Source organism: Brassica napus, chromosome C8, assembly GCF_020379485.1.
Source record: "Brassica napus cultivar Da-Ae chromosome C8, Da-Ae, whole genome shotgun sequence".
Lineage (NCBI taxonomy): Eukaryota > Viridiplantae > Streptophyta > Magnoliopsida > Brassicales > Brassicaceae > Brassica > Brassica napus.
This window is the reverse complement of record NC_063451.1, coordinates 48,117,165-48,131,563: the sequence shown is the minus strand read 5'-3', so window position 1 is coordinate 48,131,563 and position 14,399 is coordinate 48,117,165. Positions and strand designations below refer to the sequence as shown.

General features: G+C 34.8%; 2 protein-coding genes across 2 annotated transcripts; both read left to right on the top strand.

Annotated features, from left to right (window-relative positions):
- The first annotated feature begins 3,963 nt into the window (after nt 1-3,963).
- LOC106377013 (sugar transporter ERD6) lies at nt 3,964-7,664 on the top strand. The gene is made up of 18 exons (XM_013817157.3): nt 3,964-4,340; nt 4,452-4,514; nt 4,619-4,708; nt 4,799-4,858; nt 5,051-5,116; nt 5,216-5,281; nt 5,394-5,469; nt 5,553-5,617; nt 5,759-5,851; nt 5,939-6,019; nt 6,109-6,193; nt 6,304-6,347; nt 6,446-6,508; nt 6,604-6,663; nt 6,760-6,813; nt 6,958-7,017; nt 7,179-7,293; nt 7,388-7,664. The coding sequence occupies exons 1-18, from the start codon at nt 4,113-4,115 to the stop codon at nt 7,510-7,512; spliced, it is 1,494 nt and encodes a 497-aa protein (XP_013672611.2). The 5' UTR covers nt 3,964-4,112; the 3' UTR covers nt 7,513-7,664.
- Nucleotides 7,665-9,370: 1,706 nt separating this feature from the next.
- On the top strand, nt 9,371-12,284 carry LOC106377012 (cation/calcium exchanger 5). Its single transcript, XM_013817156.3, has 2 exons — nt 9,371-10,303; nt 11,325-12,284. Exons 1-2 carry the CDS (start codon nt 9,494-9,496, stop codon nt 12,087-12,089), a joined length of 1,575 nt encoding a protein of 524 aa, XP_013672610.2. The 5' UTR covers nt 9,371-9,493; the 3' UTR covers nt 12,090-12,284.
- The last annotated feature ends 2,115 nt before the right edge of the window (nt 12,285-14,399 follow it).

Sequence of the window (14,399 nt, the reverse complement as noted above, 5' to 3'; positions counted from 1 at the left end):
ATAAGGATGAGTTGTTAGTCGGTATTTCTTGAGCAAATGGATTTTCGGAGCAAATTTAGTTACATTGGTTAACAATAAAAAAAAATTGTTTTTTCCTTTTGCCTCTTTAATACATACACGTGAGCATGTTCTTTGTTTTTCTTTTGTTTCTTTGCTTACCCGATTCTTTTCTCTTTATGTGATCTTTGTAGTGAATAGGATCTGGAATCTCATCACTGTTTGTTAGTTAGAAGTGTAACATAAGCACGTAATAAATTTACCAGAGTAAATCAAGTCATTTACTGAACGTTTATGGGCCAAAATCATCGAAATGCTTTGTCTTGTCAAATAGAAACAAAAAGTACATGAGGGTAGATTCGTAGATGATCCAGTATACTGTTTCTATACGGTGAAAATATCTTACCATATCCAATATGTGTATTGCAACTTGTATATCGAGCCTGTAAAGTTTTTGTTATCTCTGTATATAATAAAGGCAATAAGGTATATAATATGACCTTAACACTAAAACAGATAGATAGTTTAGCAACTACACATGGATCACAAGGTAGTAACAAATACTTACAAGGGATGTGGCGGTTGGTGTTGGCATCACGATATCGTTTGGCAAGTCCCAAGTCAATTACATAAATCTGGTAACATAGACTTATCAATGATATCATCGCCTTTTTCAAAGTTCATAAAAATAATAGAAATGGCAGAAACATACTTTGTTCGATATCCGGCCTACGCCCATGGGAAATTCATCAGATTGTATATCTCTATGAAGATGTGTACCTTACTGCGTAGTTGGATGCTTTGTTATATTGTTCTCTGCGAAACCAATCCAAGTGATTAGATTAATGACAATTTTCAGCTAGACATTGAGTACACTGCATGTAAAAAAGCACCATTTCAAAAGTTTAAAGCTTGCCTCACTGATTGATTTATAGTTAGTTTATAGAACTAAACCGATGAACATGATTAAAGATTTAAAACAGATCTGACCCAAATCAAGTCTCCAGAATGGATATAACAGCTACTACGGGGATAGTTTAGTTTGCAATGAATTAACGGAAATAATAGCTCCCATTTGGCTGGTCCGGGTGATACGTCGTTGTAATACACGGCGACGGGAGATTTCCGGTGGTGAGGACAGATGACCATATAGCTTAGGTTTTTGATATTTGGTGGAACGAAACTGTGGACTCAGCTATTTATATAGGATGACCATCAGGGGGAGGTGGAACGAAACAATCAAGAAGAGATTAAATATCACCACTGAATGATCAAGAGTGGCTCAAGGTAACTGAAACTTCCGAGAACGGAGATGTAAGGGAAGTGGAAGAGTCGGGGAAGATCGGCTGTGAAAGTTTCGATCGAAAATAGTGTAAGAAAAATAGGCCTTCTTTGTTCTGAATAAAAGTATAAAGTCAGCCTAAATTAAAACCTAGTTCAGATAAAAAATGTTTGACATGGTGATTTAAAGATTTCTTATTGGTTGATTTTATTAATCCTATGTCGATAGTCTGGCTGATGAGTATATCATGTTTTTAGTATTGTTTGATTTTCTCTGGTTATCAACATAATTTAACTATCGTTGTTCCAACTTCCAACCATACCCATGACAGGTTTAGCGCATCCGATTTGCATAAATTATAAAGATCAACACTTTTGAATTTTGATAGTTTAAGCATCATACTGACGTTTTAACTTATCTTGTTTTGTTGTTGTTTATTTCGAATTTTAATTATTGAATACAATTATTATAATACTATCTTACTCAATATTCTTTTCATTATTAAAGTATTGTAGTTGACAACTTGCAGGTGCCGCAGCATGATTTGTAAACAAAAATATATTATCACTTTTAAAAATATATAATTTTATAAATTAGAAAGGAACAAAGAGAGCATGTGGTAAAGATCTCATGATTCACCTTTTCTCCTCGTTCCATGATATTATCGACTTGTTTAGCTTTTCTAACTGGAAAGTTGTTCTAGAATTCGCTTGTCGAATAGACTGTACCGCTCACTCATAGTTCAGCTACTAGCCTACTAAACATATTGAAACTTTGTTAAACAAATCTATTTAAAATACCCATTTAGCAACAACCCACTCAACCAGTTGGTAGTTTATTGAATACGCAAAAAGGAAATGCATAGTTCGGTAAAACTTTCAGTAAAAATAGTGAATTTATGACTGGGTTTTGATTCAATGGCTTGACAAAAGTAAGCGGGTCTATAATGTTTGGGCTTGAAAGTCAAATTCTTTATAGAAGAGAGAAAATGTGGCAAAAACAGATGTTTACCACTAGGACATAGATTACGGGCTGCCATTTTGAGTAGATGTGAACTCATAAAGCAGCTTCTTATTATCGGCCACAAATTAATACTGGGCCGGCCAGCACGTCCGCTTGGATTGGGGCCTTAGTAGTTTCTATCATTCTGCAAATGGCGCATGACATTTGGTAATTTCTTAACTTGTTTTCTCAAAATTTTGCATGGATCCTAATTAACTCGTGCAAAACATTATTGACAGTATTGTAACTGAATCAAGATTCTTTTCCACATGCAACATGTAACCACTAAAAATAATAAATTTATGTTTTTTTAGGTTTTACAACCAACATAAATGAATGAAATACAGCTAGAAGGAAGGAACTGCGTGTAAATGGATTCATTGTTGTACAAAACCAGGCTTTAAATATTCATCCAGTAATTGAATCTTCGCATCAGGAGACCACAAGAAATATCTATGTGGAAACGTGGTTGCCCACATAAAAGGGTGGACAAGATGATTTTGGTCCCTATTAACTAGTAAGGCCACTTTGTGTACGTACAACTCTCTTTCTTTAGTATGAAAAAGATGAAAAAACATGCATGTATTGGTTAATGTTGCCAACATGAACCTTCCTTTCGTATCCTTTTCTCTACAGTGAAAAAGATAAAAAAACATGCATGTATTGGTTTCTGGCGAGGGTTTTAGGTAACCTTTTCTCGTGTAGTGAAAAAGACGAATAAGACAATGCAGGTATTCATTAATGAAGCCAACATGAACCTTCCTTTCCAATTGTTTATTTCAGTTCTATCCAATAAAACATAGGACCCACATAGAACGCCAAAGCAATATAAAAGTATAAATTAATAATTTGTTGGGTCAAAATATTATATCAGTCAAATTTGTCGAGATTTTGATCAATTTCAATTTATTTATACTAAAATGCATGGATCAGCTTTATAGTTGTGATTCTTTGGCTGTACATAGAGAATAGTCAAAAATCAAATAAAACAAAAGATAGTCGACCAGGGAAACAAAGTTGCAGCGACGATTCAATTCTTCAATAATTGATAAGGACAAATATTTTGTTTTGTTTTATTTTCGCATAACAACGACTACATTATTCAACAAAGATGTCTATAATTTCAATATCCAATTAGTTTTTTTTTTCTTGGTAAAAAACCGTCGATATTGTTTTTATCAGTATAAATAAATATTTCCGAAAATATCAATTTATATTTATGAACATATACTCATAAATAAAGATAGATACATATTAAAACTATCATTGTACGATGTACAAACACATTCTTAAAAGTATCAAAACTAATCATAGAAAAGAAAAATCAAACCTATAGTCAAGTTCAATGTAGATGACTGAATCTAAACAAAACAAAACTATACTATCCAATAGACTAAATTAAGATTGTAAACAATAAAGAGATATTGCGTTTGAGTCGCCAACCATCTCATAAAATCTATGGTGGTCGACCTATTCTAATTTTCCAATAGTATTAACAAAATGCCACTAGACAAATATATTAAAATGAAACTAAGCTAGCACAGTTTGATCGACAGAGAGTACACGACCAAGTCCACTGAATATTTTTTTTTAAAAAGGTTTGCTAGAAAGAAACAAAACCATTAAAAATGATTTTATGACGTGTTATATAATATTCAACTCTCCTAGTAGACAAATATCCAGATCCTCAATTTGCATAAGTAGGAACCTCTCAAGAAACTTCAAAGTCCTCACAACTCTACTTTTCTTTTATATCAGCTTACTTTCATTGTAGCTTCTTCTTCATAGCAAAGAAACTAAGAAAGTACAGAAGAAAACTAAGTAAAGAAGCATGGAGAGACAAAAAAGCATGGAGAAAGGGTTACTGAGGAAGAGCTTAAGCATACGTGAGAGAAAATTCCCAAACGAAGAAGCTTTTCTTGAAACCGGATTATCCAGAAAATCTCCCAGAGAAATTACCAAGAAAGCTCAAAACGACGATGGTGAATGTCGTGTTACTGCCACTGTTTTCTTTAGCACCTTTGTTGCCGTCTCTGGCTCCTTCTGCACCGGTTGTGGCGTGAGTCATCTTTTTTTTTTTCTGTTCAACCGGTTCAAACCCGGTTTATAGATTAACCATCTGGTTTTCACTGAACCAGTTTAATTAGATTTGGATGTTTTGGTTTTCTAGGCTGGTTTCTCGTCGGGTGCGCAATCAGGGATTACCAAAGATTTATCTCTCTCTGTTGCAGAGGTGAAATTATTACTATTATTGCTCTGTTTTTACCTTTTTACTTAAAATTATAAAGTAAATTGTAGTTTGACTTTTTGATTTGACCGTTTTTGTTGATCATGCAGTACTCAATGTTCGGTTCGATTTTGACACTAGGCGGATTGATTGGTGCAATATTCAGCGGTAAAGTCGCCGATGTCTTGGGAAGAAAGCGGGTAAGAATAAGATAGCATTTCGGTTTGGTTTGACAAGATAATATAATCTATCTACCTAACCGGTTTCTACCACTTTTTTATGAAAATCAGACGATGTTGTTTTGTGAAGCCTTCTGCGTCACAGGCTGGCTTGCTGTCGCATTGGCTCAGGTTTGTTTCTACCTTCTACTTGTTCTTTGTCATTTTGTCTTGTTTATTCTTTTCAAAAAATATATATTTATTGTTTTCTTTGTCAACATATTTATTGTTTATTTCTGCGTTTCTTATGATTAGCTTATTTTTTATATAGTATTTTTTTTTGATAAAGTTAACTTATTTTTTATATATAATCATATCTTGAAGGATGCATTGTGGCTGGACTGTGGAAGATTGCTGCTTGGAATCGGCGTTGGTTTATTTAGCTACGTGGTAATTTCTATTATCCTAAATTCATTTTTCACCACTCAGATGATAAAATTATATACTTAAATGATAAATTACTGATACAAACTTGTGTTTCATATGTAGATTCCAGTCTATATAGCTGAAATTGCACCAAAACATGTCCGTGGATCATTTGTGTTCGCCAACCAAGTACGTTAACTGGATTTATTTGACAGTTCAAGTTCTAACCAAGTTAATCAAGCCTGACTTGGTCCAGCGTTATATTCGGAATAAATAACATACGTTTTTGTTAAAAATGCAGCTGATGCAAAATTGTGGCATTGCACTTTTCTTCATTATTGGCAATTTCCTGCCATGGCGATTATTAGCAATAGTCGGTAAGACTATGTTAAGATAAATAATCTAAAATTGAAATAACTCAAACCGGCTTATTTTAACATTATGTTGCTATGTGTTCCAGGTTTTGTGCCTTGTGTGCTCCACGTTTTTTGTTTATTTTTCATTCCCGAGTCTCCAAGGTGGCTGGTAAGTTTGTCTATATTTGCACATGATTTCGGTTTATATGGATCTATAACCAATCATTACCGGTTTTGAAAGTTGGTTCGAAGAGATTATAAAATGGTTGTCTCGTTTTTTATTCCTATTACCATGATATATATATGACAGGCGAAGAAAGGTCGTGATAAAGAATGCCGATCTGCTTTGCAACGTCTTAGAGGATCTGACGTAGACATTTCTCGTGAAGCAAACACAATTAGAGTATGAAACTTCCATTAAAAAGATAAATATACTTACCACCAAAATATGTTGGCTTCCAAAATCATTTTTTGCCCTGTTCTTTTGTAGGATACCATAGAAATGTCCGAAGTTGACGGTGAATCTCGAATGTCTGAATTGTTTCAGAGACGATATGCATATCCCTTACTTGTAAGTACTTGAACTAAGAAAAAAAGTTTCTAATGGAATGTGACTTTTTAAACCAATTATTTTGTATTGACATATACATGTGTATACAGATCGGAGTGGGCCTTATGTTTTTGCAACAATTAAGCGGGAGCTCAGGTGTAACATATTATGCCAGTAGCCTCTTCAACAAAGGAGGTAACTTAATTTCATATAACACTTCTAGTCCACAATATGAACATTTCATGTGTAAAACAGTTCAATCGAAATGTTTTTAAAAAAAAAATATTTTCATCATTTACTTTCAGGATTTCCAAGTGCTATTGGCACATCTGTGATAGCCACGATCATGGTAAGTTTCCAAAAAAAAAAAGAACACACACACATTTACTTTATAATACCTGAAAATTTCCAATATTAAAAATTAATGAACTTTTGGACTATTTTTAGGTTCCGAAAGCAATGTTGGGAACAATTATAGTCGATAAAATGGGGAGGAGAACACTTCTAATGGTTAGACCTACTTTAGATTTAATCAAATATTTTTACATATGAATTATTCTTCATTCAACTAAAAAAATAACTAACTTTTATATAAATTTGAACAGGCTTCTTGTGCTGCAATGGGTTTAAGTGCGCTGCTCTTAAGTGTTTCCTATGGGTTCGAGGTGATTTTAACTCTACCATTTTCCTATAAAAGTGAATAGAAATATGCAACCTTTTAAGCTAATTATTGTCCTCGAATTTTGTTAAATGTTGAGCAGTCATTTGGAATTCTCCCAGATCTCACTCCCATCTTTACTTGCATCGGTGTATTGGTAATAAACCTAATTTACAAACTTACTAGCTACAAAAAAAAAAACAGATTACAAATCTTTTATTTATAACTTTAACTTGCAACTTGCAACTTGCAACTTGTTTCAGCGCTGATTTGTTTCGTTGGTAATTAATGATATGTATAGGGTCACATTGTGGCATTTGCAATGGGAATGGGAGGACTACCGTGGATTATAATGGCTGAGGTATTCCAACATTAATATTTCATGTTTTTGTTTTAAATTTCCCTTACTTATAGAAGTGCTTTGCGCTAGTGTCGCCGTTGTAGCATAAATTATAGTCATTATAGTATGAGTACAAGTCCAGAGTGTGTGTTGAGGGCTGAAATATTTTATATCGTTTGCAGATATTTCCCATGAATGTGAAAGTGTCAGCTGGAACCTTAGTTACCGTGACTAATTGGTTATTTGGATGGATTATCACATATACTTTCAATTTCATGCTAGAGTGGAATGCATCAGGTAAATACTTAGATATAAACATCTAATAATAATTAGTTACTACTATAAATACTTCGGTAATGGTGGCTGATTTGTCTTTTTTCATTTTTTCAAGGAATGTTCTTCATCTTCTCAATGGTCTCCGCCTTTTCGATTGTGTTTATATACTTTCTGGTACCGGAGACTAAAGGTCGATCACTTGAAGAAATACAAGCATTGTTCTCGAACTCTGTACAATAACTTGTCTTTTTGGTAAAATGATCATATAAATCGATGCTTGTAACTGGTAAAAAGTCGATTATTATGATTGGTGTGCGTTTGAATGAGATTTGTGTATGGATTGAGTTTTGGATGGGAAAATGGCAACAATAAATTTGTATATTGGCAACTGATACGCATTATGGCAATACAAAAATCATATGCAACGTAAAAACACCAAAAAGGCTATAATGACTCAAACCACGTTAATCAACCCGGTTACTATTTGATCATTTAAAAAATACCATTTAAATTTGACCTACTCAAATATAAGTATGTTTGATAATGAATTTATGGAAAAAGCAATTAAAAGCCCACACGTTTAGACAACTCATTTATAATTACTTAAAAATAAAGTTGATAAAATATCAACTGGTGATCGAAAGATTACAAATCATGCAAAGACAATGTAGTAGTTGTCTTTCGTAAATACTGAAATCATGAAGTTCCACAAACCACAGTGACCATTAGACAAATCTGCTTTTGCAAAATTAATTTTATACTTAGTATGTTTCTTATTAAATGTCACTTTAACATTTTTTTTTTTTACAAAATGAATGTCATTTTAAAATTTGAATGCAATTTTTGGTTTAAAATTAATTACAAATATATTGATTTTATAAATAATTTCATTTATCTCAAATACTATTGATTGATTATATGTAATTAATAAAAATTTAAATGTATTTCAATAGTTCTTTTAATTTGCGCTAAAAATGTCAAATTTTTAATTGCCATTGTACCTGCTACCTACAAATTACCAACCAAAAGTATTAATTATAAACTAATGAAATGAGCTATGTTTACCATAAATCCTCAACTTACTGAGATCGTGCTTTCAAATGGTGGGCCCTCAAACTTGACAAAGAGACATAATAATCATTGATATCTCCACAGACTCCACTATAAAACGCTCCTAGCTACTACTAGTTAATTTTTACTGGTTTCAATAGTGAAAATGATATTAAAATGTTAACGTAACATTAATTATCTGTGTCTTACTTCATTGGAAGAGTTTCTTGGAGTCCTTATGGAGAGACGTTGACATAAACATGCATCAAGTGGATCCATCGAGTGAGCTTAATATAGTGATCGTGTCCCACGGGCTGACATGTCCTGTATCCTGTGTTTCGAGTCAGCCACCACGGGAGAGTACAGTGTTTTGGGATACACACCGTAAAGTAGAGATAATATTGTAAACCGTAAACTTGTATTGATATTAACAACTGACGTGAATATATATACAAAGACATAAGCCGACTTCCAAGACACATAAACCTAGATAAAATAGGAAATATAACATAAGATAATGACGGTTTAGCAAGGTAATCCTTATCTAGGATTCCCTTTCCTAATACATACACACACCACACTGAAGAAGCGATGTGTTGGCTTGGGGGGGGGGGTGAGAGAGATGATGATCAAATGATGGTGGTTATAGTGAAACACCAAACGACTACTGTTGCCCGTTGCATCTCGATGAGTATTTTGATTTTCTTAGATGAGACTGAAGATGAAGAGTAATGATGCCTGATTATATATGTCCACTGATATTATTATCTTTGCCTCTATAAAACTATTCAAATCTCTCGTCTGTTGCAGTCAGTTAAAAACAACGATAATTATCGAAGCCAACGTACATAAACAAAACGGGCATTTGGTCTAGTGGTATGATTCTCGCTTAGGGTGAGCGAGAGGTCCCGAGTTCAATCTTCGGAACACCCCTAAATTTTTACATTTTTCGTCCCAAGTTGAAGAAAAACTGAAAAAAGTAACAAAAATAAAGTTACTCCGGAGTCTGTTTTTCAACGATATTTTTATTTTTTTTTTATTTTATAAACTTTGTTTTCATTTCACGCGGAAGAAAAAAAAAAAAAAAACTTTATTGAGCAATCAGATCTCATCGTCAACTTCAAATCGGAAAGCTAACCGTCTCCGATCTCACACACACCCAGTGAATGGCATGGAACTAATCTCATCTTCAACAATCACAAACTCAGCTCTATGCTTAACCCTAATCTCCACCCTCACCTTCTTCCTCCTCCTCCTCCACACTCCACCCACTCCCACTCACCCTCATCGCTCTCTCCTCTCCGCCTCCTCTCCTCCCGATAATGCCTACCTCTCCCTCCACTTCTGCGTCTTCAACCAAAACCTCCTCCTCACCATCCCCTCCCTCTCCCTCCTCGTCCTCCTCCACTTCTACATCCTCATCACCACCGCGCAGGCCCACTTCTCAGTCGTCACCACCAAGCTCGCCGACCGACTCAGCCTCTCCCCCAGCATGGCCGCCGTCACTCTCCTCGCCCTGGGCAACGGCGCCCCCGACGTGTTCGCCTCCGCCGCCGCCCTCCGCGGCGGACAGTACCGGACGGGGTTCGGGGCGATCCTGTCGGCGGGAACCTTCGTCTCGGCTTTCGTGGTCGGGTTCGTTGCGATCCACGCGGCGCCGTTTCAGGTCGATGCGGCGTCGTTTGTGAGGGATGTGATGTTTTATTTGGTGGGGGCGAGTTTCTTGTTCTATGTGTATTTGAGTGGGGAGATATTCGTGTGGCAGGCGGTTGGGTTCGTTGGGTTTTATGTTTTCTTTGTTGGGTTTGTGTTTTGGATGGATTTTGGGAGTGGTGGTGTTGAGAAAGGGAAGGTTGTTATCAGTGAGGAGGAGAAGGACTTTTTGAGAGTTGAGATTGGTGGTGTTGGTGTTGGTGTTGGTGAGAGCTTTAAAGCTGAGAAAGAGCATCGATTTTCCCGAGTTTTGAGGCTTTATGGGAAGGTAAAAAAGTCTTTTACTTTAGCCTCTGAGCTTCTTTTGTTTGATCACAGATTGTATGGTAGCTTCATCTTAACTACTAGCTGTTGAAATCTGATATTGCTTACCGCAGATTGTGTGTTTGAAGGCTTTGATGTTGTGTAAAAGTCTTTGACTCTAGTCTAGTGAATGCGAATTGTAAGTAGTTTAAGCACTTTCAACTCGATTGTAGCTGCGTTAATAGCTCATGAACAATCGTTCATTCCGGTAGCTAGAGAGCTAACATGTTAAAATGTGTGCTGTGTTTGGATTATGTGTTTAAAGGCTTCGATGTTATGATGAAAGTCTCTTTGCTAGTATAGAGAATGAACATTCTAAGCAGCATAAGCTGGATTGTTGTAGCTGCATTAAAAGCAGCGAGCTAACATGTTAAAAAGCAGTTGAGGAACATATGTTTGTGGCATTCTGGATTTGCTAGTCTTCTCTTTTAACCTGTGAGCGAGCTTCTTTTGTTGATCACAATGGTGGGAATTGTATGGTAGCTTTATCTTTAAGTACTAGCTGTAAAATCTTGTTGAGTTTAGATTGTGTGTTTAAAGGCTTTTGATGTTTTGATAAAGTCTTTGACTCTAGTCTAGTGAATGAAGCATTGGAAGTGGTTTAAGAAATTTCAACTCGTTTGTAGCTGCGTCAACGGCTCAGGAACAATCGTCCGCTCCTGTAGCTAGAGAGCTCAGGAACAATCGTCCGCTCCTGTAGCTAGAGAGCTAACATGTTAAAAAGTAGTTGGGGAGAGTGACTTTGTGGCATGCTGGATTGGTGTATTGTTAGGGATTAGAGATAGCTTGATAGTCGTTAATCAAAACTCTCTGTGATGTGTATGGAGTTCACCGGTTTTTTATTCTATCAGGTTACTGTAGTTTACGTTCTCTGTTACACTGCATAATGCATCTATCTATGCTGATAAGTTTGAGCCTTGCCATCTTAAATTCGATGTTATGACTGATCAGATTGGCTGATTTTTCTTTTACTGTTTTGTTTGCAGATATCAAGAATGTGGGAGACTCCTGTGTCAGTTCTTTTGTTGCTTACGATCCCAAAAACGTCTCCTTCTGAATGGTCCAGGTTCTACCGATCTGCCAACATTGTCTTCTGCCCTCTTGCCCTTCTGTACGCTTGCAACTCATTTGTACCACTAAACCATCCAATCTCATTCCTCTTCCCAAACACCCATCTCCCACTCTGGCTCGTCGTTCTCTTCATGACGTCTTCCCTCGCTTTCCTTCACTTCACAATCGAAAAACAACCTCCCAAAACCGAGCAAATGCCAGTCATCATCTTAGCTTTCGTAATGAGCGTTTTCTGGATATCAACCATCGCGGGTGAGCTCCTCAACTGCTTGGCTGCGCTTGGAACCCTCCTTGAACTGCCTCCGGCGCTCCTCGGCCTAACCGTTCTCGCTTGGGGAAACTCTGTCGGCGACCTTGTTGCTGACGTTGCAGTTGCAAAGGCGGGTCGACCAGCGATGGCCATGGCCGGTTGCTTTGCTGGTCCAATGTTTAATATGCTTGTTGGACTTGGAACAGCCTTGGTGATGCAGACGGCTAATGTGTATCCAAACGCTTATGAACTTGGATTCCATGTTGGTATTGTGATCGCTTTCGTCTTCTTGTTGCTTAGTCTAATGGGATCACTGTTGGTTATAACCTGGTCTAGATTCCGAGTTCCGAGATTCTGGGGGGTCTGTCTTGTAGGACTTTATGTAGTCTTCACGTTTGTTAGTTTGATCATCGCCACGTTTTCAACCTGAGCACATGCTTAAAGTCTGTGCTGGTTATATAAGCTTCACTATTGTTGTTTGTGATTGTCTGTGAGGCAGATTAGTAAAGGGTTGATAGATAGGTAAAATTACATGTGAAGAGCAAAGAATATGCATATGATTTTTTGGGATAAGATTGTATTCCTATTTTCAGAAAGTTAATAACAAACAAATATTCATTGTTCATACTACATTTGGTTAAGTGAACCGGTTCCTTTCTCTATTGATTGTAATGTATTTTATACATGATTTATGTATAAACCACACATTTGAGGTGTAATTTGTATTCTAAAAATCGGTTTAGACATCTACGTAATCAACAAATCCAACTTAAACCAAACTAATTATTTTCAAAGTCGATTTAAACGGTTAAAAAAAATCCATTTAATAAACAATTTCATAAAAAACGTTATCACATACTAACAATTTCTTGAAATCGAATTGAGTGGAACATATTTTTTCTGCTATTTACAAATTCCAACATATTTTTTTCTGCTATTTACAAGAATGTAACTGTTTGTTTAATATTCTTAATTACAGTGTGTAACTAACTACTAATTGAGTCAAAAGAGTAATAATTAATTAATTAATTACATTACATCTTCTATATACTAAAGCACAAATCACCTAACCAATCAAAATTTGACATGTAATAATCTATTTTTTCAAAGAAAAATACAAAAAAAACAGTCGAAAAAGCTTTCACGTCAATCCCATTTTTTCGGCAATTCCAAAACTAACTACTTAATTAATCAAATTATCTTATTCTTACGTTCGTAATTAACTGTCTTGATTTCAAATTCTTTTTTTTTTCTCTATAATTTTTGATCTATATATTTATTTATCGGAGTAATCAACATGGAAAATATATCATTTGCTTTAAAGTACCAATCAGATAATTAATAAGACAATTGTCAGCAAGATTTGGCCCTAACAAAAAACTCATTCGATCTTTTAGTTTTTAAATCCCTCGAATTTCTCTGATTACCACTATCACGTTCATGTCATCATCTATAACTTCCAAATCATGGCATGGTTTCAAACGGTTTCATCTTATATATATATAATTTTCAATCAACTAATTTTTTTCTTTATTTGGTTTTCATCTTTCTTCATCTCCATCGTTTCAATCTCCTTCACCAACCTTTTTTTACAGTACGTCTGTGTATGGACAAAAATACATACATATTTGTGAGTCTTCTACTCATATTCTATTTTATATTTTCTTTATATTAATATCTTTTAATTTTTGTGTGATTTAGACTGTTGATGTCACTTGAGTATACTGATGTCTAAGAACTTCATTCTTCAAAAATGGAAAATAAGAGCATGTCTGCAAATGAGGTAATAATAAGTACATTCCACTCTATTATATAAAGAATTTAACGGCTTATCCTTAGATAGATAAATAAGTTAATAAAAAATTTCTAATTACTGGAAGCTAATAGACTCTTTGCATGTTTTGGTGATGATTACAAAGAAAAATGAGTAAAATGGAGCAGCAATACAAATTTTATGGAAAAGGTATTTGATTTTAGAACGACGTTTAATCTTATGCAGAATGAGAAGGTGACTAGACTTCCCAAGAATATGAAGTTCGGTGACGTTACCAAATTATTATTTTGTTGGAGACATAACAAAAGAAATGATGTCTAGACTCTCGATGGGAAAGGTAACTGATTTTGTAAAACCAGCGGTTCCATTCTTACTTGCTTTTCACTACCACGATTCAAATTTGTATTACAAACTAGCTTTAAATTGGATTACCTACAAGCATTGATCTTCATTGTAAGAAATTATGGTATTATTTATAGTTTTTAACGATGAATTGTGATCTATGATTACCAAGTTTCTTTTTTTCAGTGTTCATAATTTTCTTGACCAAAGGTTTTCAAAAATTAAATTAGTGACTTTTTGAGTTCTTTTTTACATGACATCAATAATTTTACCATAATAGTCTCTGAACAAAGTTTTTTTTTTATCAAACTATAACAACTAATTAATTTTTGGGCCTAATTGGTTTATGTGGCCAATGTAATTTCTTGATTCAAAGGATTATTTTTTTCTTCCGATATTAGTTTTGATTTCCCTATTTTTACACACTGTAGATTCAAAGATGAATATTGTGTTTAACATTATTACCCTTAAACATGTAGAACTGATTCTTTGCAAAAAAAAAACATGTAGAGCTGATACATGTTAAAATTAGATTTTAGTTTTTATGTAGATAAAAAGGAATTCTTTTGTACGGGACTGAATACTAGTTACATATAATAATAAAACGAGAGAGCATCATCTGAC

Bases quoted from the DNA above. Each gene is read 5' to 3' on its own strand.
- LOC106377013 (XM_013817157.3), top strand. From the start codon at position 4,113: ATGGAGAGACAAAAAAGCATGGAGAAAGGGTTACTGAGGAAGAGCTTA. The intron at 6,348-6,445 runs GTAAGTTTCCAA...GACTATTTTTAG, and splicing joins CTGTGATAGCCACGATCATG to GTTCCGAAAGCAATGTTGGG. The intron at 7,018-7,178 runs GTATTCCAACAT...TATCGTTTGCAG, and splicing joins CGTGGATTATAATGGCTGAG to ATATTTCCCATGAATGTGAA.
- LOC106377012 (XM_013817156.3), top strand. From the start codon at position 9,494: ATGGAACTAATCTCATCTTCAACAATCACAAACTCAGCTCTATGCTTA. The intron at 10,304-11,324 runs GTAAAAAAGTCT...TTTTGTTTGCAG, and splicing joins TTTTGAGGCTTTATGGGAAG to ATATCAAGAATGTGGGAGAC.